A 23851-nucleotide genomic window follows, 5' to 3' on the forward strand; every position below is an offset into this window, starting at 1 on the left:
GCGTTGGCAGAGGGTGTCAATAGGGCTGTAGTCATTAGGCAATGGGCTAGGCAAACCTGAGTGTCATCTGCATAACTGTGATATGCAGTTGGGTTCTTTCTTTCTTTACAAAGCACTTTCACACAACTACCGGTTGATCCAAAGTGCTGTACAATACAGCTAAAATAAAACAAATAAGAAACCACAAAATATCAAAACACAAAATAACAATACAGTTGACATGGCTAGATAAAAGCTATTGACAAAAAATGTTTTTTAAGCAGGTATTCCTTCTCATTACAGGTTGAACAAGAGCGGTGCAAGAATTAAGCCTTGTGGGACTCCGCATGTAATGGACATCCACTTAGACTTATGGTCTCCTATACTCACATAAGTTTCATCAAAATTTTATTAAATACTCTCAACTTAAAACAGAAGAAATACAAAACCGATACATCTACAAAACTGTCATTGTTTTACTCCACTATAGATTCTAAATCAATTCAATTTTATTATTACCATTCAGTTAGTGTTTGTTGGGTCTACTTTGTCATGTTTGTGTGTCTCCAGACGTTTCCTGTGTGAATTCCCCTTGTTTGGATTATATTAAAGACTGTTGAAATTGATTCCTCGCTTCTTCCATCACAGATTGTGACAGACTTGTTATGTGTCAATATGTCAAGAAAAAGGGCTTCCTCATGACATGACCCCTCTACATTAGAACTGATTACCACCACCTAAAGCCAACTCTGTGCCCTATTCATTTGAAATATCCACAGAATTTCCACTGATGTTGATCATAAAAATTGAGGTATATCATTTATCAAACAAGTCCATCGGTCACATTTTTCCACTAACAATTAACTGCAACATTTCTCTTCTTTGAAAACAATTGGTCTACGATGAAAGAAGTCAACATAAAATGCATGGACAGTTGGAGGTGTTTGTGTATTGAATTTCAATATAGCGCAGCATCATGCTCACTACATCTGTATTTTTTTAGGAGACTGCTGTCTAGTGGATCTTTGTATTATGAATGATAGGGCAAGTTTAATGCACTTCATGGACAGACTCATTTTGCTCACGTCTCTCAAACAAAGAAACAGGAAATTACATCAACTCTCCACTTCGAGGAAACAGAAACTTTAGTGCTGTTTCGCTGTACTGTGTCTCTGCATTTTGTGAAATGGCTGAAGCCAGGTTTTCTCATGACCAGTTCAGCTGTTCAGTGTGTCTGGATTTGCTGAAGGATCCAGTGACTATTCCCTGTGGACACAGTTACTGTATGAGCTGCATTAAACATTGCTGGAATCGAGAGGATCAGAAGAGAGTCTACAGCTGTCCTCAATGCAGACAGACCTTCAGACCAAGACCCACTTTAAAGAAAAACACCATGCTGGCTGAAGTGGTGGAGCAACTGAAGAAGACTGAATGCAAAACTGCTGTTCCTGCTGTTCCTGCTGGACCTGGAGATGTGAAGTGTGACGTCTGTATTGGAAGAAAACAAAAAGCTGTGAAGTCCTGTCTGGTGTGTCTGAACTCTTTCTGTCAAAACCACCTTGAACAACATGAGAATCTCTTCAAAGGTAAGAGACACAATCTAATGGATGCCACTGGATACCTTCAGAAGATGATCTGCCGTAAACATAATAAACTGCTGGACATTTTCTGCCGCTCTGACCAGAGTTGTATATGTATGCTCTGTATGGTGGATGAACACAAAAACCATGAGACTGTATCAACTGCAGCAGAGAGGACAGAGAAACAGGTAGGCCTATACAGACTGAAAGACACTGGTGTGCTTAATTTAAGCAATTTTGATAAAACTATCAAAATCATTAAACAGCTATAATTCTGTACTGAACTAGAGTGACAGTGATAAAAAAAAAAATGCAACAGCTAATAGAAAATCATTAAAAGACATCTTGAGCGCAAATGGTGCTGTTCGTAATGATTAAAGGGCCATGAAACCCTATGTTGCAGCAACGGTGAACACACAAGATATTCTCAGAAGAGCGCCAAATGCATGAGTCATCATAGAAAGCGCGCCATACTGTTTTTTCTTCTTAAACCAAAATGGAACATTCTAAAAAAAAAAACCCGCTTAATGTGATAAAAAAAAAACTAATAACTATGTGTGCATGTGTATGTTGGTGGTGTGTGAATTGTGTCTATTACTCAGTAATGTGTGAGATGCTTGTATCTACCCCTACAACGGTAAGTTAACCCTGATTTCTGGAATACAAAAACAGGTTATATTCGCGGTGCACAAATCTTGTTTGTGCCGTAGACTCAGTGGTATCCACCTTTTTCTACTCACCCTTCAACCATTTAGAAGGAAATTAAAAAGAGTAAATACATTAATTATTTCAACAGACCATGAATAACCCTAAAATCTCGATTATTATCGCAGCAATATTATACATGTGTGTTTATATTATGTAACACAGACTACATAATATTTCAAAATGATTTATGTCATTTTGACATATCAAATATTGTATTTTCCTGCTTCGGAAACATGTAGTGCTAATAGGGATTAGAAGTGAAATGAATCAATTTGAAAGCATTCATGTGAAAATAAACCTTGTAACAGATGATAAGATTTTTCATTTTTCATATTGTTACAGCGGAGTGCAAAGGAAAAAAAGAGAATAATCAAGATGAAAAAAATGCAGCGTCCTGACGTCTGAAAGTAGAATGTGAAGGAAAATTTACAGCTCATTCAGTCAAATTGATGGATAAGAATTATTTGTCGCACAACTTTATAATTTGAAATTATTTGAAATGATTAAGAGTTTTTGAGTGGAAATTCCTCTAAACAAAAAAAGTGCCTCCCATAATTTAAAAAACTGTAGATTTATTAGGAAAAAAGTGGATATGGAAAAGAATATATGGCATGCAGATCCAAGAACTTGTAGCTTATTTTCACTTACTGTAGGCGATCACACAGTTTAAAGCATCACGAATAATTAAGCAAAGCATCTTCTCACTAGATAAGAATACAGCTTGTTGTCACAATGTCTCAACTTCTATAAAGCAGCTCTCCAGTGTGATCATGTTTTCATCATGGACATCTGACCTTGATGGACTGAACAGAAGAAATGAAACAGAAAAGATGTCCATGTCAAAGAGCAGAGCTCCAGAGCACACCTATTTGTGACCTAATTTCCATAGACCAATGGTAATTGGTCATTCATGCACACAGGGCATGCGCATAAAAGTGTAAACAGGAAGTTGGTTACTAGTCAAGTACAACAATGAGCATGAATGGCGAATAAAAGCAAGGACATCTTTGTTGCCGATTGCAAAATTATGCGTTTTAAAACGAAAACGCATTAGTGTAAATGTAGCCTCAGTCATATCTGAGGCAGTGGTGTCTGGCACCAATATAGCCAAGCATTCACTGCAAAAAATAAAAAATAAATAAACAGACTTTAACAGCATTGCCCAAGCAGGTGCTTTAGCTTTATTAATCTTTTAACCAGAGATATTCTGTGAGACAAAGGCAGGAGTCCTCAAAACATTTTGTAATTGAAACATCACTCATATTGCTGTGATGTAATGTTATTTGTTTTGTCCTATAGAAACACTTGGGTGATACACAGAGAAAATACCAGCAGCAAATCAAGAAGAGAAAGAAAAGACTTCGGGAGCTGAAAGAGGCTGTGGAGGCTCACAAGGTGAGTTTTGAGAAGAATAAGAACTGCTGGTTTCAGACTCAGCTAAGACTCTTCTGCAGTCGGTCAGTGAGGGTTATTTTCAGTCCCACTGAAACACAGCAGACCGTGAGCAGCAGTAAGAGCTGATTGTAATGTGTGTCCTACAGAGCTCTGCACAGACAGCAGTGGAGGACAGTGAGAGGATCTTTACTGAACTCATCCGCTTCATTAAGAGAAGACGCTCTGAGGTCACACAGATGATCAGAGATCGAGAAAAGACTGAAGTGAGACGAACTGAAGCACTTATGAAGCAACTGGAGAAGGAGATTGACCAAATGAGGTTGATAAATGCTGAGCTGGAGCAGCTTTCACAAACACAAGATCACATCCATTTCCTCCAGGTTATACCATGATCTTTCAACTCTTCTTTACAGATTTTACTGATTTTTATTGGTCCCTGAGCAGTATGATAAAAAATGACAGCATCTGTGTAATTTTTTTGTCTTTGTGTCTGTGTAGAGTTACCTGTCTCTCCCTGTTCCTCCTGGATCTCCAGATGTTCCCAAAATCACTGAGAGGTCTTTTGATAAAGTAGGAAAATCAGTGTCTCGGCTGAGACAGAATTTGGAGGATTTCTGCACAGAGAATATTGAAACGCTATCTGGTCAAGGTAGAGTACTGGAGACTCGTTTGTTGTCCAAAATAAGCAGGAAAAAATTCAATATTATGTAAAACTGCTTTAAAAATTTGTAAAAGTTTTTTTTTTTTACACTGAAAATGTCTGTTGGTTTCCACAGTGAGATGCATCCAGATCATTTCTCCCCCAGTACATGTGATCAAGAAAAAGCTTTTTCACCACAATAAAACAACAAATACTAGAGGAAGAACAGACTTTTCCTTTTACAAATTATCACTGAGAGGTCACAAATTCACGCTCTTCTGCCCTCAGCTCGCGTTTTCGTGGAGTGCTTTGACAGAGAGCTAAACAAAGCCCCAGTAAAGCTCTGTAAGGGAAATTTTATTAGTAGTAGTATTAGTATTTGCTTTACTTAGAAGAGATTTGTTAAATTGTCTGAATGCTTCATGAGTATGCTTGAGTTATTTTGATGTGCTAAAAGACCAACAGGAAATGTATATGTGTGTGTGTGTGTGTGTGTGTGTGTGTGTGTGTGTACCTGTTTTTCTATTCAGGTGGGGACTTAAACCTGAATACACACAGACTCATGGGGACTCGTGTCATGGTGGGGACCTAAATTGAGGTCTCCACGGGTAAACAAGCTAATAAATCACACAGAGTTAAGTTTTTTGAAAATCTAAAAATGCAGAAAGTTTCCTGTAAGGGGTAGGTTTAGGTGTAGGGCAATAGAAAATACAGACTGTACAGTAGAAAAAGCATTACGCCTATGGAGAGTCCCCACAAGGATAGCAAACCAGACGTGTGTGTGTGTGTGTGTGTGTGTGTGTGTGTGTGTGTGTACTGGTATATATGGTTTATGAGGACACAAATGTGTATAATAACATATAGGTACTACAACATAAACATGGTTTATGAGGACACTTCCTGTGTCCCTGAAAAACCAAAGGCTTAAAAAACATACAAAACAGTGTTTTATGAAATTCAAAAATTGCCAGTAGTTTCCTGTAAGGGGTAGGTTTAGGTGTAGGGCAATAGCACATACAGTTTGTACAGTATAAAAACCATTACACCTATGGAGAGTCCCCGTAAACCACAAATGTCAGACTCTGTGTGTGTGCGTGTGTGTGTGTGCAAGACCGAAAATATTTTAGCTTCTTAGACGTCCTATAGCTTCTTAAATAATTTGCATTAAATACTTAGGAATACATCTGGGGACATGGTTGGATACCTTAAATGGACACATATATGTTGAATATGCATTATAATTGGATGAAATAGAAGCATCATTGTTTGATTAGGGTTTAAATCCTAAGTCAGAGTGTTATTTGGGGTCTCACTCTGCAGCCATGACAGTGATGACTGTATTGACGGTCACTTTTTCTTGCAAGAAAATAAATCTTCAAAAGACTTTTGTCTCATACCTTCATTGAAATAGAAAATTGCCACGACAGTTTGGTGTCAGAAGTGGGATACCTTGAGGGTTTTCGTCTGGACCCGAGAGCAGACATGACTGATTATGGACTTAGTTCCAGCCCTACCCCGCATAAAAGTTCAGGGAGAGGACCAGATGGACTCCACTGATATTGTCTAAAAGAACTCAGTTGCAACGAATGGAACAAAAGTGGAAGGCGACATTAAGTTCATGAAACTTGGGATGTTTGTTCTGGAATTAACTGGAATTAGGTTTGCTCCTAATCGATTAAGAGTATTTTTAAGGCTAAAATTGAGATCGACCAGTCTAGTTGTGAGATCAATTGACACTAATTGAGAGTTATTTTCTGAAAAGGAAATTGAGTTGCCACTGGATGTTGTTGATCAAGAGTATTTTCTAGGAAGAAAATTGAGATCGACTAATGGTAGTCATAAGTATTTTCTGAAATAAAAGAAAATTGAGATGAACTGGTAATGGTCAAGAGTTATTTTCTGAAATAGAAAAGTGAGATTAACTAATAGGGATCAGAGATCATTCAGCGTAGTGAGCTGAAACCTCGGAGACGTGTGGCAAAATGTATATGGCCATAAATGTATGAGAAGGATAAAACAATAAATAAATTGGTTAAGCATCATGGGTTCCCTGTTTGTGCAACACAGTGTTGAAAAGTAAAAAAAAAAAAAAAATCCTGGGTTATATAATAGTGTATGAATGCAAGAGATCTGACACTTGTCTGTGAATTTGAGTGGATAGTCATAGCAGATCTCTGTCCTACATCTCTGATTTGTGCTGCACAGCAAAGCAAAAGTGGCCTGGTGGCCCATCAAATTAAAATTCATCTTATAGTAATGTTATATAAATAATAATGCAGGCAACATATGTTTGAGGTTGTGTTCAGTAACACTTTAGAATAAGGAACACTTATTCACTATTAACTACGACTTTTCCCTCAATAAATTCCTAATTTGCTGCTTATAAATAGTAAATTAGTAGTTGTTAAGTTTAGGTATCGGGTAGGATTAGGGATGTAGAATAAGGTCATGCAGAATAAGGCATTAATATGTGCTTGATTACTACTAATAAATGGCTAATATTCTAGTAATATGCATGCTAATAAGCAACTAGTTAAGAGACCCTAAAATAAAGTTTTACCTTGTGTTCATATTGTATGTATGCAGTTTTTTTTTTTTTTTGTGATGGGTTGAAAACCCACAGTGCATGAAACAGGAAAATGTATGGCCTCTTGCTGCAGCCTTCATACTCTCAACAGCTTGTGGTTAGACAGAAGCTGTATAACAGGATTTTACAAGAGCCAAGGGTCTCATGAAGCAGAGCTGCAAACCTGCTTTCACTGTCAATTTTTGCAGCAACTACACTGGCATTAGTTAAACCTTCATATGAAAATTGTGAATAGCTATTACATGGACTGCCTCTGTTTTCTTCTTTTGTGCCGATTTACAGATCTTAGGGTTAGGGTTAGTGAATCATTTTTGTATTTCTAATTGTATATTGTGTATTAAAGGTGTATGTTTTTATATTTTCCATGTATTGTGTTAAAAGATCAAGCTTAAATGAATAGTTCACCCAAAAATGTACATTCTGCCATCATTTACACACCCTCATGTTGTTTCAAACATGTATGAATTTTATGTTTAACACTGACAATAAACAACATTGCATAGAAAAAAATACATTCCACAGAATAAGTCCATTTTAATTTTCATATTGGGGTGAAGTGTTTTAACATGTAGGCACATAATTCATATATTTACCAGCTTGACATTGCACACAGATGCAGCTGTCTGAAGTGGAGGGTGGAGAAACAGTACTGTCAGTTTGTGAGTGAAGGTGTGGGTGTTGAGCATTGGCCGTTCTTACACCATGCTGCCCTTTTCATCTCACAGCCATGTGGGTAGATCAGAACAAGTGACTGCATCCAGATTGTAAAAAAAGATTGAAAAAGCAGAAAGTTAACTGACAAGAAGAATATCTTCCCAGCTTGAAACGGAAATTTAAGAAAAAAAATTTAAAAAATCCATAAAAAAAAAAAAAACGGTAAAAATAAGGCTTAATACATTTTATTAATGCAAAGGAATTTATTTAGTATTTTGCACTTCATTCAGTTGTGTTTTAGGGGTAAGAGAAATGTCCATAAAATTATTGATGTCCTGAAAGAAAATTAACGTACTGTAAAAAAATAAAAATTAAAAACTGGGAAATGTACTGTTAATTTTCTGCCAGGACATTATGCTTTCATTTTATGGACATTTCTGTTAACTCTAAAGCACAACACAATTTAGTGCAAAAATTCTATTTTATGGATTTTATACAGTGCAGTATATATATATATATATATATATATATATATGTGTGTGTGTGTGTGTGTGTGTATATATATATACTGTATATACACACAGTTGAGGTCAAACGTTTACATCCCTCTTGCAGAATCTGCAAAATGTTAATTATTTTCCCAAAATAAGAGGGATAATTCAAAATGCATGTTATTGTTTATTTAGCAATTCAGTACTGACCTGAATAAGACATAAAAGATGATTGGTTTTTCAGCATTTTTGTGTATTTGAACCCTTTCCAACAATGAGTGTATGATTTTGAGATCCATCTTTTCACACTGAGGACAACTGAGGGACTCATATGTAACTATTACAGAAGGTTCAAACGCTCACTGATGCTCCAGAAGGAAAAACCATGCATTAAGAGCCAGGGGGTGAAAACTTTTGAATGAAGATGTATACATTTTTCTTATTTTTCCTAATTATCTTTTCTTTTCTTTTTTTTCATTTAGTACTGCCCTTTAGAAGTTACAGACGATGCTTACATGTTTCCTAGAAGACAAAATAAGTTCAATTTACCCTAATCTTCAAATTCAAAAAGTTTTCACCCTCCGGTTACTTCATTTTTCAACCACAGCCCAGTTTTAGCATAGTAATTTGTATTTGTGAGAATAACCGTTATACTGTTTGAACGCAGTTTGTCTCTGCAGTAGGAATTAACATTTACTTTGAAACAGAATAGTGTACTTCTCTACATTAATAGCCTAACAATAGAATCTGGTTTAAATGTCATAGGTTAATTTGTTACAGAGAAATATTTTTGTAAATGTGATCAAATCTATCTGCTTAGAATTTATATTAACCAACAGTTTATTGAAAATGTACTTATTTAATTTTTGGCCCTGCAAAATATTTGTAATTGACCGTTCACAAAGAGCTTGATTGACAGGCGATCTGACCAATCAGAACGCAGATATTATGTGCCGCCCCTGCTATCCTCCATCTTGCCTGACATCTACAGCCTGTCTCCATAGAAATACATGTTAAAACAGGGTAAAAAAGACTGAATTTAAACTTTTTCAATATAACTAAAAATAAAAACGCGCGGAGGGTTAAACTGCGCTGTTGTTGGCTGCCACGGTAGCTGGTATTCCTTTAAAGTACTTGTTTTGCGCACCAGAAAATCTGTCATGTCCGGCGCTGTATGCATGGCTTGCAGCGCTTACGTTAAATTACTGAGTGTTAAATAATAAAATAACATGTTAAAACTTGTGCTCTTATCATTCTGTGGACAAAATCCCGTGAACTACGCCCCGAATGGGAGCTATATATGCACATGTGCGCTCATCTGTTTTCAATGCAGGTTCAATGTCATCTTCCCTTGAAAAATGGTGTGTTCTGCGGTTGAAATAAAATACTTTCTGATGTTTATTCATGTTCATTTTGTGCTTTAAGTAAATATGAAAGTTTTCATAGTCATAGTCTTGCCTGTTTTCATTCTAGCCTGTGTATCTTGCATTAACCCTTTGCCTTGCTTTTTCGGATTGTGTTTGCCCCTGCCTGGATTACTGCTGCGTACCTAGATTATCTCTCTTTGCCTTGCCCTGTTGGATACTGTTCGCCGATCGAAGACCCACGCTTGTCCTAGGAATACTCTTTGTCTTGCCTCATCTATGTCTGTTTGCTGTGTATCGACCAATGCCTATTTCATGATCACGCCTTTTAATAAAGCTCTGCAGATGGATCCGCACACCTCACGCTTCTGTCAGCTCCGTTACACATATTTTCTTACCACTGCAGCCCTGTCTTAATAATATTCATAAGTTTTCCCTTTTTGTTTTCTTTTAGGACAGTTCTGGAGAAAATGGGGCTGCTGGAAAATTAAAAAATGACATGAATAAAGTTGTTCTATACATTACTTTTGTAATTTAAGTTTATTTCAATTAACTGAGCATTACATTTGCGAGTCATAAGCATATTACAACGATTTACACTTAACTAAGAATAATGGTCAAATTTATAACTATTAATATTCTAAAATAAGATCTTCTTTATGACGTATGCAGCCTACAAATGCGACCTCCGAAGGATGCAGCCTTCTGTTTGAGAAACGGCCAATGTGTTTCGATCTAGTTTTCCCTCGTGTTTTCCCATGCCCATATATGGTCTTCCTGTTCCTGTTCCCTGAATGTGTTCTATTTGATTCCAGGTGTGTCTCGTCTTCCCCTTATTGAGTTGTGCATTTAAGGAGTTTTTCTGTGTTGAGTTTTGTCGTCCGCTGTTAAACGTCATTATATGTCATCCCTGAGTTTCCATGTCTATATCCCTCCGTTTTTGTTTATTAAAGTCTATGTTCAGCATCTCCTCGTTGCTCCCAGAGTGAATCGTGACAGTATTTAGAGTGCTGAAAAAGTCCCAAAGTGAGTCCACCAGTGTATATACAATCCAAAATGAGTGATAATCCACAAGCTTGCAAGTAAATCTGGAAAGAAAAGTCCACAGAAAGAAAATGCCACAATCCAGGTGTGTTTGGTAGCTGTAGCCAGACCTTCAGACTGACGGCTGAAGCCTCGTTTATACTCCGCTGACTGCGCGCGCATGTTTGACTGACTGATGCTAAGTGTCAGACATTTAAAAAACATAAAAAAAAAAAAAAAAAACTGTGCCATTTTACAAACATAAGCTTTATATATATAAAATAGTATATGAGATAATTAATATTAGTCTGGTGAGTAAACTAAAAAATTTTCTAGCCAATGGTGATTCTATTGCCGAGGTGTCCGTAGAGGTTTGATAATATTTACTGTCCAATAATGTATTGAATTTAATAGGTGCCTCTCACATTGTCCCACAGCAACATTAAATAGTGTAGATTAGTGTGCAATGTTTTGTAATAATAATTTATTCTGTTTAGTGTCCATTTCATTCATTTAACATATTTAATATTGGGGGCATCCAAGTTATTTGACGTATTTGAACATTTAAATAAATAAAAAAGTAACACAATAGTTACTTTCCCTGGTAATTAGTTACTTTTTATAATGGTGTAACTCAGTTACTAACTCAGTTACTATTTGTGAGAAGTAACTAGTAACTATAACTAATTGTGCTGTGTGCGGAGGGAGTAGAGGGGAGCGTTAATCTCTGTGTTTTTCTGAATGTGTTTCTCCATCTATTTGCCCACATTGTTTTAAACTATATTGTATAGCTGTGTGTGCGATCAGGGCCGTCCGAGGCATGGTTGCAATGTGTTCACTGTCAAAATGCATTATTTTTAATTCTTAAAAAAACACCATTATTTTATATGAAAAATAAATTCTATTTTATTTTATTGACAAAATATTTTTAGTTTGTCTTGTATATTTTTTCATTATATCAGATAGCATTTTAAGCTGTCATATGGTCATGTTACAACGTGCCCCTCAGATGTTTCAGTGTAACCCACCTACGGGGCATGTTGTCACATTTTACTTCAGTTCTTTTGGGGTAAATAAAGAAATACATATACACTGTAATTATGAAATAAGGCGACATATTGTAATGACTTGCAGATAGTGGTGATGAGAATGCTGGTGACTGGGATCGCTGAGTGGAGGTGGTTAGAGAGCCTGGTGAAACTGTGACAATAATTAAAGGCAGTTATTGTTACAATGAGCTTTATCACATTAGTTTGATTGAAGTATTGTGTTTACATGAGGTAAAGTTTAATCACAATATTACTAAAAAAATCTATTATAATCATATTATGAGGGTGCATGTAAACATAGTAAATAATAACAAACTCATCTGTGCTTAATGTATGACTACTGTATGTGTATTGTACGTCTTTACCTTGATTACAGTCTTCATTGATTAAAACTTTATAAGAGTGTACTAGTTTGCTTTATCCAACCCGAGAGTTTGTGTATCATATACACAGATACCAATTCTTACTAACTAATTATTAATTACAACTTTTGCCTCAATAAAGTCCTAATTTGCTTCTTATTGTTGGATAATAAGTTAGTTGTTAAATTTAGGTATGGGGTAGGATTAAGGGATTTAAAATATGATCATGCAGAATAAAACATTAATATGCACATTATAAGCACTAATAAACAGCCAATATGCTAATAATATTCATGCTAATGAGCAACTAGTTAATAGTGAGAATTAGTCCTTAAAATAAAGTGGTGCATTTTGATACCAGGAAAAACCATGTTGATAACGTAAAATCATATTACAAAAATGTAGCATACATTACTTCTATTGTACATTGAATACAATTGATGCACTGATCATTATAATCATCATCATCATTTTTCTGTGTGGATTCATCCATTCTCCTCACTGATCGTCTAATGTGACTTGGGCTGAAGGCATGGGACACAACCTTGACAGATCTCAATGATGATCGTCACAGTTAAAATTCAATATTGCAGCTTCATGCAGTTAAGTATAAACAGCATAGTCAAGCAATACACTCTGTTAAAGCCTTTATGTTACATGTGAGCCAAGACAAGGAGGGGTGAGAATCCAAGTGCAAGCACAAAAGTTTATTAAAACACAAACACAGATAATCCAATTGCATTGTTTTCTTTTTATCCTAATTTATATATTAAGGTCAAATGAACTTTGCCCATGAAATAACAGTCCAAGGACTGAGGAATTAACATTGACAGATCACAAATTTAATTCACGAGTTTATGTTTGATTTATTTGAATTATTTTAGTGGCAGTACACCGACACAAATGAATGACTTCGACAATGGCCATACAATAAATTGAAACAAGGAATCGGTTGTAGAACCAGATGTGAAACCAGCAGCTCTAATGAATCACAGCACTTTGGAAGGTGTTATTCATTTTTTTTTGACCACAAGATGGCCACAGCATGAACCATTTTTTAAAAAGCTTCGAGTAATGAACCTTTTTCTGATACAATTGGGTTGAAAGCTTCACTTCACCATTACTAGCATAAACCACTCAGTGTAGGCAAGAGAGAACATCAACTGGGAACACACAGACAGGAAACAATGACTGGCACACTATGGGTGCTTCTCAAACGGAAGGCTGCATCCTTCCTACACTGTACAAACTAAAGGTGCCTCAAATATCCCTTTGAGTACTCAAGGAACTTCAAAATGTAATTTAAGTGCCTCAAAGCTCTTTTTTTCATAATAGGGTTCCTGGAGGAACCATTTCAGTCTTTGCAGTTCTTGCAAGAACTTATGGGATCCTTGAAGCACTTTGTTTCCACTTCTGAGGTTCTGGAGTCACCCTTTCATTACACTGAGACCTCAAAGTGCTCTGAAGGTTCCTGGAGGAACTCAAATTTTTTAAAAGGGTTATTGTAAGATCTGTTAACATTGAAATGGTTCCTGGAAGATCTGACTTGTATAAGCCAGCATCTGGAGGAACCCAGAGATTCATGTGACAGAAATGAAATAGGACTGATTATTATTATTATTATTATTATTATTTACTTTTTGGAATGGTATGGAACATAATCACTTTTGTGGCACTTGGCATGTGAAAACAAAAACTTGGGCATGATTAGAAAAGACTAAATAGTCTTACAAATTGTCAAAAAGGGACATGCAAAATATACAAATCAGCCAGGTATATCTAAAATTATGTCTGAAAACACTGTTTTCAGCAATAGGAATATACACATATAAGGCCATACAGGCAGTGGCTACACCATGGTATTACAGATTATTTTCTTTATTTCTTTCTGTCAGATTGCACTTTTATGCCTCCATTTGTTGGATTTTAAATACTTTTGTTGTATAACTTAAATACTGCAATAACTGAAAAATAGTTTTTAGTTTAGAAACAAATGTAAAATTATTTGAAGGTAGATATTGTTTTCCCTGAAACTTTAAAGCAAACATTAAAAATATTATTGAACTAAATATGGCTCAACACATTGATTTCATTAAAAATACACTAATTATAACAATCAGTACAAGTGTAATATTTAGAATTTTTATTTCCCTAATGAAATAAGTTTCAATTATTCAGAAATAATTGTTTAACAATTAATATAATAAAAAAGTATGCTGTTGTCAAGAAGAAGAAAATGTCCTCGCGCACCTGCTGTCTGCTCGCGCGCGCGCAAGTGCGATTTCAAATACAAAGCATCATTAACGGTTCCTCTCCTCAAAGAAACAACCACAGCGCAGGACTGTCTAACAAAAGGTGAGTAAATTCTCCAAAATAAATATACAGATTTACTATTTGTACACAAATTTCTGTACTGACACGCTTAACTGTATGTTTTTATATTTAAATGTTTGTTGTTTACCATTTTAACCGCTAATTTAATAGCCGCGATGCTAGCTATCATAATGAACTTCGTGGGACGAAATGGAGAGTATTAAATCACAAACGGCGATTTTTAGTCAGCTTTGTTCATTATATTCACTTTTAGTCATTGTAACTCTGTTCTTTTCTGAACTAATTTGTTGTCGTTTACGTTTGTTAATCGTTACCCATCCATGTTACATGTAGACTATCTAATAGCTTATTTTTCGATTCATTTAACTTACAGAAAAAAACTGTTTTTGTCCTTTTCTCTCCTCAGAACCTATACATTTAACAGGGTTCACTGAGCAGCACTAATGTAAGTAGACCTTTTTTTTTTTTTTACTTTGAAATAACTGAAATAGTGTTTCAGAGTGAGGCCTAACATTAATCCAAAATTATATACAATATTAATGTTACACTGAATTGAATTAAAGAGTTTATAATTTATGTTTTCTTTTGTTTTTGTTTTTTTTAGCAGTTAATGAAGACGTTGTATGTTTCATGAATATGGCTCTGTAGTGGACTGCTGGAGCTGCTGATGTCTGTTGCTGGCTGACAATAAAGTGATCTCTTTGGACTTACCTCATCTTTTGAAGGTGTGTAAATAAGTGAACAATTGAGGAGAAACATCAGAAACCGATCTAAAACATTCAATTACTTATAGTTTATATGTTTTATTTTTTTTCCACTTTTATTTTCTTCTAAGAAATCCGAGCCTTGCTCCTGATCCTGCTGTGCTGGATGGTATATTATTAATTGAGGTAAGTCTGAGTTTGTGCATTTTGAGGTTTACACACACACACATATACATACATATATATATATATATATACATACACATACACACACACAGGTGCATCAAAAAAACAAATTAGGATATCATGAAAAGTGTTTTTGTAACTTATTTCAAAAGTGAAACTTTCATATATTCTAGATTAATTACATGTAAAGTAAAACATTTCAAAAGTTTTTTTTTGTTTGTTTTAATTTTGATGATTAGAGCTTACAGCTCAAGTCAAAAATCCAGTATTGGATTGCTGCAGTTAAAGCTATTGCTATTCAAATCATCAATCTTATTGTCTCTAGCAAAACAAATCATTACAGCTCCAAGTGAACCATGTTCGACAGCTCACCAAACTATTGTTCAGGCTTTAATGTGTGTTGCTGCAGACACCCGGAATTTGTACTGTAGGGATGGTCATTTAATTCAACTAAAATGTAAATATTTTTGGCTTTCGTGATCTGTAAGCTGTAATCATTAAGATTAAAACAAAAAAAAATTTTTTTTTTAATGTTTTACTTTACATGTAATGAATCTAGAATATCTGAAAGTTTCACTTTTTGAAACAAGTTAGAGAAAAAAAATGAACTTTTTCACGATATTCAATTTTTTTTTAGATGCACCTGTGTACAGTATATATACATACACACGAACACATACATACATAAATACATTCAAATATACATACACTGTGTGTTATTGCAATAGATATTGCATTGAACTAGTCCACAACCATTAATCAGTACGCTAATATAACAAAATACTCATTTTAAAGATACTCTGAATAAAACCATGTGCTAAATGAATAAATGTCAATATTTTGTTATTAAATTTTATGTAAATCCCTCCTTTTTCAACGAACTACACAGAATCTTACACTAACTGTGGTAATGGAGACCCATTTGGTGAGAGCAGCACTGCAGATTTTCCTGATGGTGAGGAGCTACTTGCTGACGAACCCACCAACATGATTTCACCTTATAAGTGCCTTTGTTCTATTCAACATTATACAGAAAAGCTGTTAAACGTACAGCAAAGTGTACTATTTTTCTGCTGCATTTGTTGGGTATTCAAGAGGAGATCATCAAGCTACCTACAGCTGTCTTGAGGCTTATCAATTTCTTAAAATTTCCTGTGTGAATTTTCCCAATCTGTGACCTCCATTTAGAACAAGAAAGAATGTTATCATTGACTGCGATGTACATTAAATTTGCTCATTTGAATTGTACTATTTTTGAGGTATGATTGTTTTAAAGTTCTAAGATATTTGAGTCACATTTATTTGTTTATGGTTTTGTCAAGGTGTAAGTTTTTTATTTTTTTTATTTATAACAATATTAACACTGGTGTTCCCATGAATTTGATTGTGATGTGCAGTATTGATTATTTATTTGAAACTTCTATGGATATTGTTGTTGTTAATCAATAAACAATGTTTGATATGTATTCATTTTAGTTTTTCTGTTTGTTTATTAAAATAATTAAATGTCAATAGCAGGAACAATAAACTAGAGGGAGGGAGAGGGGAACAAATATTAAAGAACTGAAATTGAGAAATGGTGCCTCGAAGCACCAAGGTGGTTCCTGACCATTCTTAATAAAAGGGTTCCTCCAGGAACCGTTAAAAGTTCCTCAGAGAACCACCCCTTTTTAAAGGGTGCCTAGAGGCTCTACAGAGAGTTCCGCCACCGTGGCGAAGTGAAGAACCCCAAAAGGTGCCTCCAGGAACCTTTAGTTTTTACTTTAGTTCAGTCCTTCGGAGGCTTGTAGACTAGTGTCCTCCTCAGCATTAAACGCTGTCTAGTAAGTGCGCGTGGCTAAGTCACACGTTCCCACCCCCAAGGTCACGGCACGAAAATAATTAAAACTTAATTTTGAAGTACGTTTTTTAATTAAAAATCTTTATAATAACTGGCTTTTAATGCAATGCAGTGAATGACAATCAATTAATTTATAACAAAGCAAAGCATCGAGCACGCCCGAGTTTGTTATGAAATGTAAGACAAAAATGTTTTCAGAGATGAAAGCACTTATTTTTTCTTATGTTGTGTTGTAAATTTGCCACTTACTGGTAAACCACACATGCTGTAAAGCACTGTGAGACCACAGATGTTTGCCATAGAAAATATTAGACTGTAGTAATTACCATAACATAAATACCATTTTTGTCTTATTAGAATGAAAAGTTGCAGGCCTACGTACTGTTTAATAGATCTGAGCTAGCTTGATCTAACAAGGAACAGTTGTATGTTATTAACTAATGTTAACAAGGTAGGATTCATAAATAGTGTATGACATGTATTGGTCATCGTTAATGTTTGTTAATCCATTAAGTAATGCTAGCTAATGGGACATGTAAATTGTTACCGAACAATGATTTAATGTAGTTTGAATATTTTATTTTTGTTTCAAAATGTTACATTTTCAGCTAATTTAATCAGGACTGATACTATTAACAGTAGGGGGTGCTCTGTGTACATCATTCATTCATTCATTCATCTGTAGTCATGCAGTGTAATGACAGTTAATTGTCTTTATAAACGATAACAAATAGTGTGTCATTGACAGGGACCAAAGAACAAACAGAGCCCTTCATACGTCTCCGAGCTGAAAAGGACAGTCTCTTCACAGGGGGAAGGAACTCTGCCCTGAATGGTTGGAAGTGAGAGAAAGTTCACTATTTTATATGTGAGCCTGGAGCACAAAAGCAGTCTTAAGCAGCACAAGTCTATTTGTAGCGATAGCCAACAATACATTGTTTGGGTCAAAATGATCCATTTTTCTTTTATGCTAAAAATCAGGATATTAAGATCATGTTCCATGAAGATATTTTGGAACTTTCCTACTGTAAATATATCAACTTAATTTTTGATTAGTAATATGCATTGCTAAGAACTTCATCTGGACAACTTTAAAGGTGATTTTCTCAATATTTAGATTTTTTTGCACCCTCAGATTCCAGATATTCAAATAGTTGTATCTCGGCCAAATATTGTCCGATCCTAACAAACCATACATCAATGGAAAGCTTATTTATACATGATGTATACATTTAAAAAAACTTACCCTTATGACTGGTTTTGTTGTCCAGGGTCACTTATATGATGTTGTTGCCTTTTATATTTTTTAGGTTTTAGGTGCACAATGGGACATTTAGATTTTTTTTTACTTGACTAGACTTATCTTAGAGAAGATGGGTCTGCAGGGCACAGTCACCCCACTCCAGGCAAAGAAGAAATGGGATAATTTAAAGAAAAAATATAAGGTATTATTTCTCATTATGTACACCCAAGCTCAGGGGTGGGCAACTTCGGTCCTGGAGGGCCACTGTCCTGCAGAGTTGAGCTCCAATCCTAATAAAACACACTTGAACCAGCTAATCAAGCTCTTACTAGATATAGTAGTAGGCAGGTGTGTTGAGGCAAGTTGGAGCTAAACTCTGCAGGACACCGCCCCTCCAGGACCAAGTTTGGGGACCCCTGATATAAATTTACCGAAACATCACAACATGCCATGTCTGTACTCATTAGGATTGTAAATGTCCTGCATCAGGCCAGGGGACAGATGATGGGAAACCAACTGCAGCAACCTGGCCCTGGTTTGTGCTAATGGATGAGGTATTAGGGCAATCTGCTTCAGTGTCACCCCCAGTCCTAATTTCCTCCATCCAAGAAGACAAGGCAGGAACAAGCTCAGTTGTGCTGGAAGACGAAGGGACAGAGACAACAGACAAGATGGAGAAAAGAGGCAAGAAAAGAGGGAGGTGCAGGGAGCATTCTTTTCTGTCACTGCTCAAAGCGGATATAGCTTATCAAGAGAAGCAGAGGAGAGACGGGAGAGGGAGGCCAGGGAGAGAAATGAAAGATTTGTCTCTACTTGAAAAATTTGTAGAAAAAGAAAACAATTCAGACAAAGTGAAGTTTTCCTTTTTATTCTTGTATTTTACAATTTAATATTTTGTTAATTTTTCATATTCTATTAGTTGTTACAATCTTTTCAGTAAGCTTAAAAATGTATCACTTTGGACCTATAGTGATTATTGCATTTATTGCCATTGTTTTTTTTAATGTGAAGAATATTCTGTAACTGATGGCAATTACTGAATAACATAAATGAAAACATTTGTTTCTTTAGCCTTTAAAATATACAGGTTTATCTTTTTGCATAAACATTTGTTCAAAATGAAGTAAACAGATTGAAACAGTGTAGATTCACATTTATTTGTATAGTGCTTTTCAAAATACACAGTTTCAAAGCAACTCTACAGGAAAAATACACATCCTCACAATTTAGAATGATCTGTTATCAGAGGTGGCTGTGTGAAAATGCACATTTCAGAAATGTACAGTTTAAAGTAATGGAAATCATGCAGCAATTGTTACAAATACACTTTAATATTAACTGAACAAGTCAAAGGTCACTTTCACTCCATAAAAAAAAAAAAAAAAAATCATACTGTTTACATGTTTTCAGTGAATGCATGTTTATATGTAGCAGACTAGGTCTTGTTACAAAATTAACACAAACAGTTCTCTCTTGCATGTGTTTAAACTTTGTAAAATTGGATTATTTTGTGATATTTAAAAATAAGTCGGATAAAGAAGTTGAAAACTATCACTATCTAAAACATTTAAGCATTAAGCTAACACACCTGCAATTAATTATCCCCCTAGCGAGAAAAAAAACCCTTTCTTTTCACTTACCCCACCACGTCCTTTGCAAAGATGCAAGCACAGAAGAAAGCACCTTCTGCGCATAACAGCATGATTGCACAAACTCCTGATATCATTCTCCATTTCCCAAAAATAGTGGAAAAGCAGCGGTATGACATCTTCCATTTTCACCCTCTCTCTTTGACGTTTTCGTGTTGTGGACTAGGGTGCGGACACAATTATGATGTAGCCACGCGTACACCTGATGCATCTTTCCAAATGAGAAGAATGACGGACTCAAAACGAAGGCTGTCTTCCAAGGATCCTTCCGATTGCGATACCTTCCATTTGAGAAACACCTAATAAATCAAGCACGGACCTTATAAACACACAGACCTTAACAAGCTAATGATACACAGGTGGAAGTAATCACAGAACAAAAGTCCAGGCAAAGGTTTATGGAAAATGTAGTTTGTGATGGAATGGAGTAGTAAGGAGTGCCCCTGGGGGAGCTTATGGACACTCCAGCTGGTGATCGTGACACTTTATTTGTGTTTGTACTGTAAGTAACTGAAATCGATTAGATGGTTGCATTGTCAGCGATCAAACCTTTTGCAAACAAGCCTTTTGCAAACAAGACTTTTGTACTTCACAGGCATACCTGATTTGCACACGTCTCTCAAACAGAGAACCAGGAAACTATTCCAGTCCTCTCCAGTTCAGGGAAAATAAAACCTAAGTGCCGTTTAGCTGTGTTGTGTCTCTGTCTGTGAGTGCATGCAGTGAAATGGCTGAAGCAAGTGTTTCAGCAGAGCAGTTCAGCTGTTCAGTGTGTCTGGATTTGCTGAAGGATCCAGTAGCCATTCCCTGTGGACACAGTTACTGTAAGAGCTGCATTACAGACCACTGGAATCAAGAGGATCAGAAGAGAGTCTACAGCTGCCCTCAGTGCCGACAGACCTTCATACCAAGACCAGCTTTAGGTAAAAACACCATGCTGGCTGAAGTGGTGGAGAAACTGAAGAAAACTGAATTCCAAACTGTTCCTGCTGGACCTGGAGATGTGGAGTGTGACGTCTGTATTGGAAGAAAACACAAAGCTGTGAAGTCCTGTCTGGTGTGTCTGAACTCTTTCTGTCAAAATCACCTTGAACAACATGAGAATCTCTTCAAAGGAAAGAGACACGATCTAATGGATGCCACTGGACGACTACAGAAGATGATCTGCCAGAAACATGAAAAACTGCTGGACATTTACTGCCGCACTGACAAGTGTTGCATTTGTGTGCTCTGTGTGGTGGATGAACACAAAAAACACAAAACTGTCTCAAGTGCAGTGGAGAGGGCCGAGAAACAGGTACGGCATTGTATGCTGATTCTGTCTGTTGCGACAATAACAAATCACATTTCACATGACCTTAACATTGTATCATTAACAGCTGTAATAGATTTACATTTTTATAAGACAATGATAGACAAATAAGAGTGACACTAGAGAAAAAAAGTTAGCTAGACTTCCAGCTATAGCAGGAAGTCATTCATTTATGTGTTTTTTCATGGTTAAGAATGTCATTCATCCAGTTCTGTGAGATAAAAACACAAAAGCGGTAGTCACATACAAAAACAATTAGAACTTTTGTTTTCAGTCAATATATTTCTGTGACTTTCTGCTTTTGTCCTACAGAAACACTTGGTTCAGACACAGAGAAAATTCCAGCAGCAAATCCAGGAGCGAGAGAAGAAGCTTCAGGAACTGAAAGAGGCTGTGGAGGCTCACAAGGTGAGTTCGGAGGAGAAACAGCAGCACTGGTTTAGTAAAGACTCTTCTTCAGTTGGTTATTGAGGGTGATTTTCAGTCCCACTGAAGCACAGACTGTGTGTCCTACAGCGCTCTGCACAGACAGCAGTGGAGACCAACGAGAGGATCTTTACTGAGCTCATCCGCTCCATTGAGAGAAGACGCTCTGAGATCACACAGACGATCAGAGATCGAGAAAAGATTGTAGTGAGTCGAGCTGAAAGACTCTTGAAAGAACTAGAGCATGAAATTGATCAACTAAGGAGGAGAAATGCTGAGCTGCAGCAGCTTTCACAGACACATAATCACACCCATTTCCTCCAGGTAGCATCATGACCATCAGTCTTTTCATTACTGAGAGCTTTAACAGATTTTATTGACACTTGAGCAGTATTTATTTACTATGAAATATTTCTGTCTTAAATGTATTCTCTGATTGTTTGTTTTTGTGTCTGTGCAGAGTTTCCCGTCTCTCCCTGTTCCTCCTGGATCTCCAGATGTTCCCAGCATCGCTGATGGTTCTTTGGATGTTGTAGGAAAATCAGTCTCTAAACTGAGACAGAAACTGGAGGATTTCTGCAGAGAAGAGACTGAAAAACTCGCTGGAAGAGGTAAAGTTCTGGAGACTCATTAGTATTCTATTTATCTATCTAGTTCTTTTACACTGAAACTGTATGCATGTGTGTTGTTTTCCACAGTGATATGCATCCAGATCATTCCCACCCCAGAGTATGAGAGCAGGAAAGACTTTCTACAGTGTAAGTTACAAGGAAAATTGGAACACTCAAAATATAGGATTGTTGTCGATAAAAAAAAATATATATATAACATTCTTACAGGAAAAGGTCCAATTATGAACACTGATAAATCAGTGTATTTTTTTTTCTATGAATTTTTCAGATATACTAGGGAAACATGAAGATAAGATATTTATTTACATTCTTCAGATAAAATGGATCCCATGCACATTTGGCAAAACTTGTTATCAGAATACTCTACATCAGTGTTTTAAAATAAATGTAAAATATGATATGAAAAACTAACAAAGATTAATTTAATGTTTTAATTATTGAAACTACAGATTTTGGTGCAGATCATGTTTTTTTGTCTCCATCAGATTTCTGTCAATTTACTCTGGATCCAAACACAGTGCATGAACACCTCAATCTGTCTGAGGGGAACAGAGTGGTGACTTACAGTAGAACACACCAAGAGTGTCCTGATCATCCAGACAGATTTAGTTTTTGGCCACAGGTGTTGTGTATTGAGAGCGTGCGTGAACGCTGCTACTGGGAGGTTGAATGGAGTGGTGATTATTGTGTGTGTATATCAGTGTCTTATCAGAGTATAAGCAGAAAGGGATGGGGTAATAAGAGCAAATTTGGAAGTAATGATCAGTCTTGGTGTTTAATCTGCTCTCCTTCCAGTTACACATTCTGTCAAAATAACCAGCAGACTAAACTCTCTGTAGTGTCCAGCTCCCGTAGAATAGGAGTGTATGTGGATCGCAGTATTGGCATTCTGTCTTTCTACAGCGTCTCTGACACAATGACCCTCATCCACAGAGTCCAGACTACATTCACTCAGCCTCTCTATCCTGGGTTTAGGTTTATTTTTCCATTTGTGTACAGATTATTTGGATCAGCTGAATATCCAACAGTGAAACTGTGTGATATAAAATAGATGGTCCATGGATTCAGCACATGCTGAATTGCCTAAAATAGTTAATGGGATTTGAAAGATGTTGCTGCTTAGTAACAATACACACTTGTTGATGTAACAGATTTGATTAGATCGAAAAAAGATAAGAGTAAAGAGCTTCAGATCTTCAGTAGGACTCTACCCCTCATATAATAATGCATTTACATTTATGTGGGATTGCTGCAATATTTTATGCCTGTACACGTCACGTGTTTACATTTCTGTAATATGCAACCTGAATTCCGGAAATGTTGGGACGTTTTTTAAATTTGAATAAAATGAAAATTAAAAGACTTTCAAATCACATGAGCCAATATTGTACTCACAATAGAACATAGACAACATAACAAATGTTTAAACTGAGAAATTTTACACTTTTATCCTTTTTACAAATTTTTTTTTATAATTTCAAATTTGATGCCTGCTACAGGTCTTAAAAAGTTGGCACGGGGGCAAAAAATGGCTGAAAAAGCAAGACATTTTTAAAAGATTCAGCTGGGAAAACATCTAGCAACTAATTAAGTTAATTGACATCAGGTCTGTAACATGATTAGCTATAAAAGGGATGTCTTAGAGAGTCTCTCAGAAGTTAAGATGGGCAGAGGCTCTCCAATCTGTGAAAGA

The 23851-nt window shown here is 36.0% G+C and overlaps 1 protein-coding gene and 1 long non-coding RNA gene across 2 annotated transcripts; both read left to right on the forward strand.

Annotated features, from left to right (window-relative positions):
* The first annotated feature begins 1118 nt into the window (after window positions 1–1118).
* On the forward strand, window positions 1119–23476 carry LOC131525709 (uncharacterized). The gene is made up of 13 exons (XM_058753620.1): window positions 1119–1747; window positions 3567–3662; window positions 3809–4042; window positions 4161–4311; window positions 4439–4606; window positions 17645–17731; window positions 18629–18839; window positions 20479–21085; window positions 21413–21508; window positions 21617–21850; window positions 21987–22137; window positions 22225–22284; window positions 22644–23476. Exons 1-13 carry the CDS (start codon window positions 1166–1168, stop codon window positions 23207–23209), a joined length of 3243 nt encoding a protein of 1080 aa, XP_058609603.1. The 5' UTR covers window positions 1119–1165; the 3' UTR covers window positions 23210–23476.
* On the forward strand, window positions 13685–16590 carry LOC131525717 (uncharacterized). Its single transcript, XR_009267274.1, has 4 exons — window positions 13685–14611; window positions 14771–14891; window positions 15002–15056; window positions 15946–16590. It is a non-coding gene; the product is annotated as an uncharacterized LOC131525717 (long non-coding RNA).
* Window positions 23477–23851: the final 375 nt, after the last annotated feature.

The sequence above is a fragment of the Onychostoma macrolepis genome, chromosome 19, assembly GCF_012432095.1.
Source record: "Onychostoma macrolepis isolate SWU-2019 chromosome 19, ASM1243209v1, whole genome shotgun sequence".
NCBI lineage: Eukaryota > Metazoa > Chordata > Actinopteri > Cypriniformes > Cyprinidae > Onychostoma > Onychostoma macrolepis.

Coding starts and splice junctions, on each gene's coding strand:
- LOC131525709 (XM_058753620.1), top strand. CDS start 1,166: ATGGCTGAAGCCAGGTTTTCTCATGACCAGTTCAGCTGTTCAGTGTGT. Junction 18,840..20,478: donor AGAGGCAAGAAAAGAGGGAG/GTGCAGGGAGCA, acceptor AGTGCCGTTTAG/CTGTGTTGTGTCTCTGTCTG. Junction 21,851..21,986: donor ATCACACCCATTTCCTCCAG/GTAGCATCATGA, acceptor GTGTCTGTGCAG/AGTTTCCCGTCTCTCCCTGT.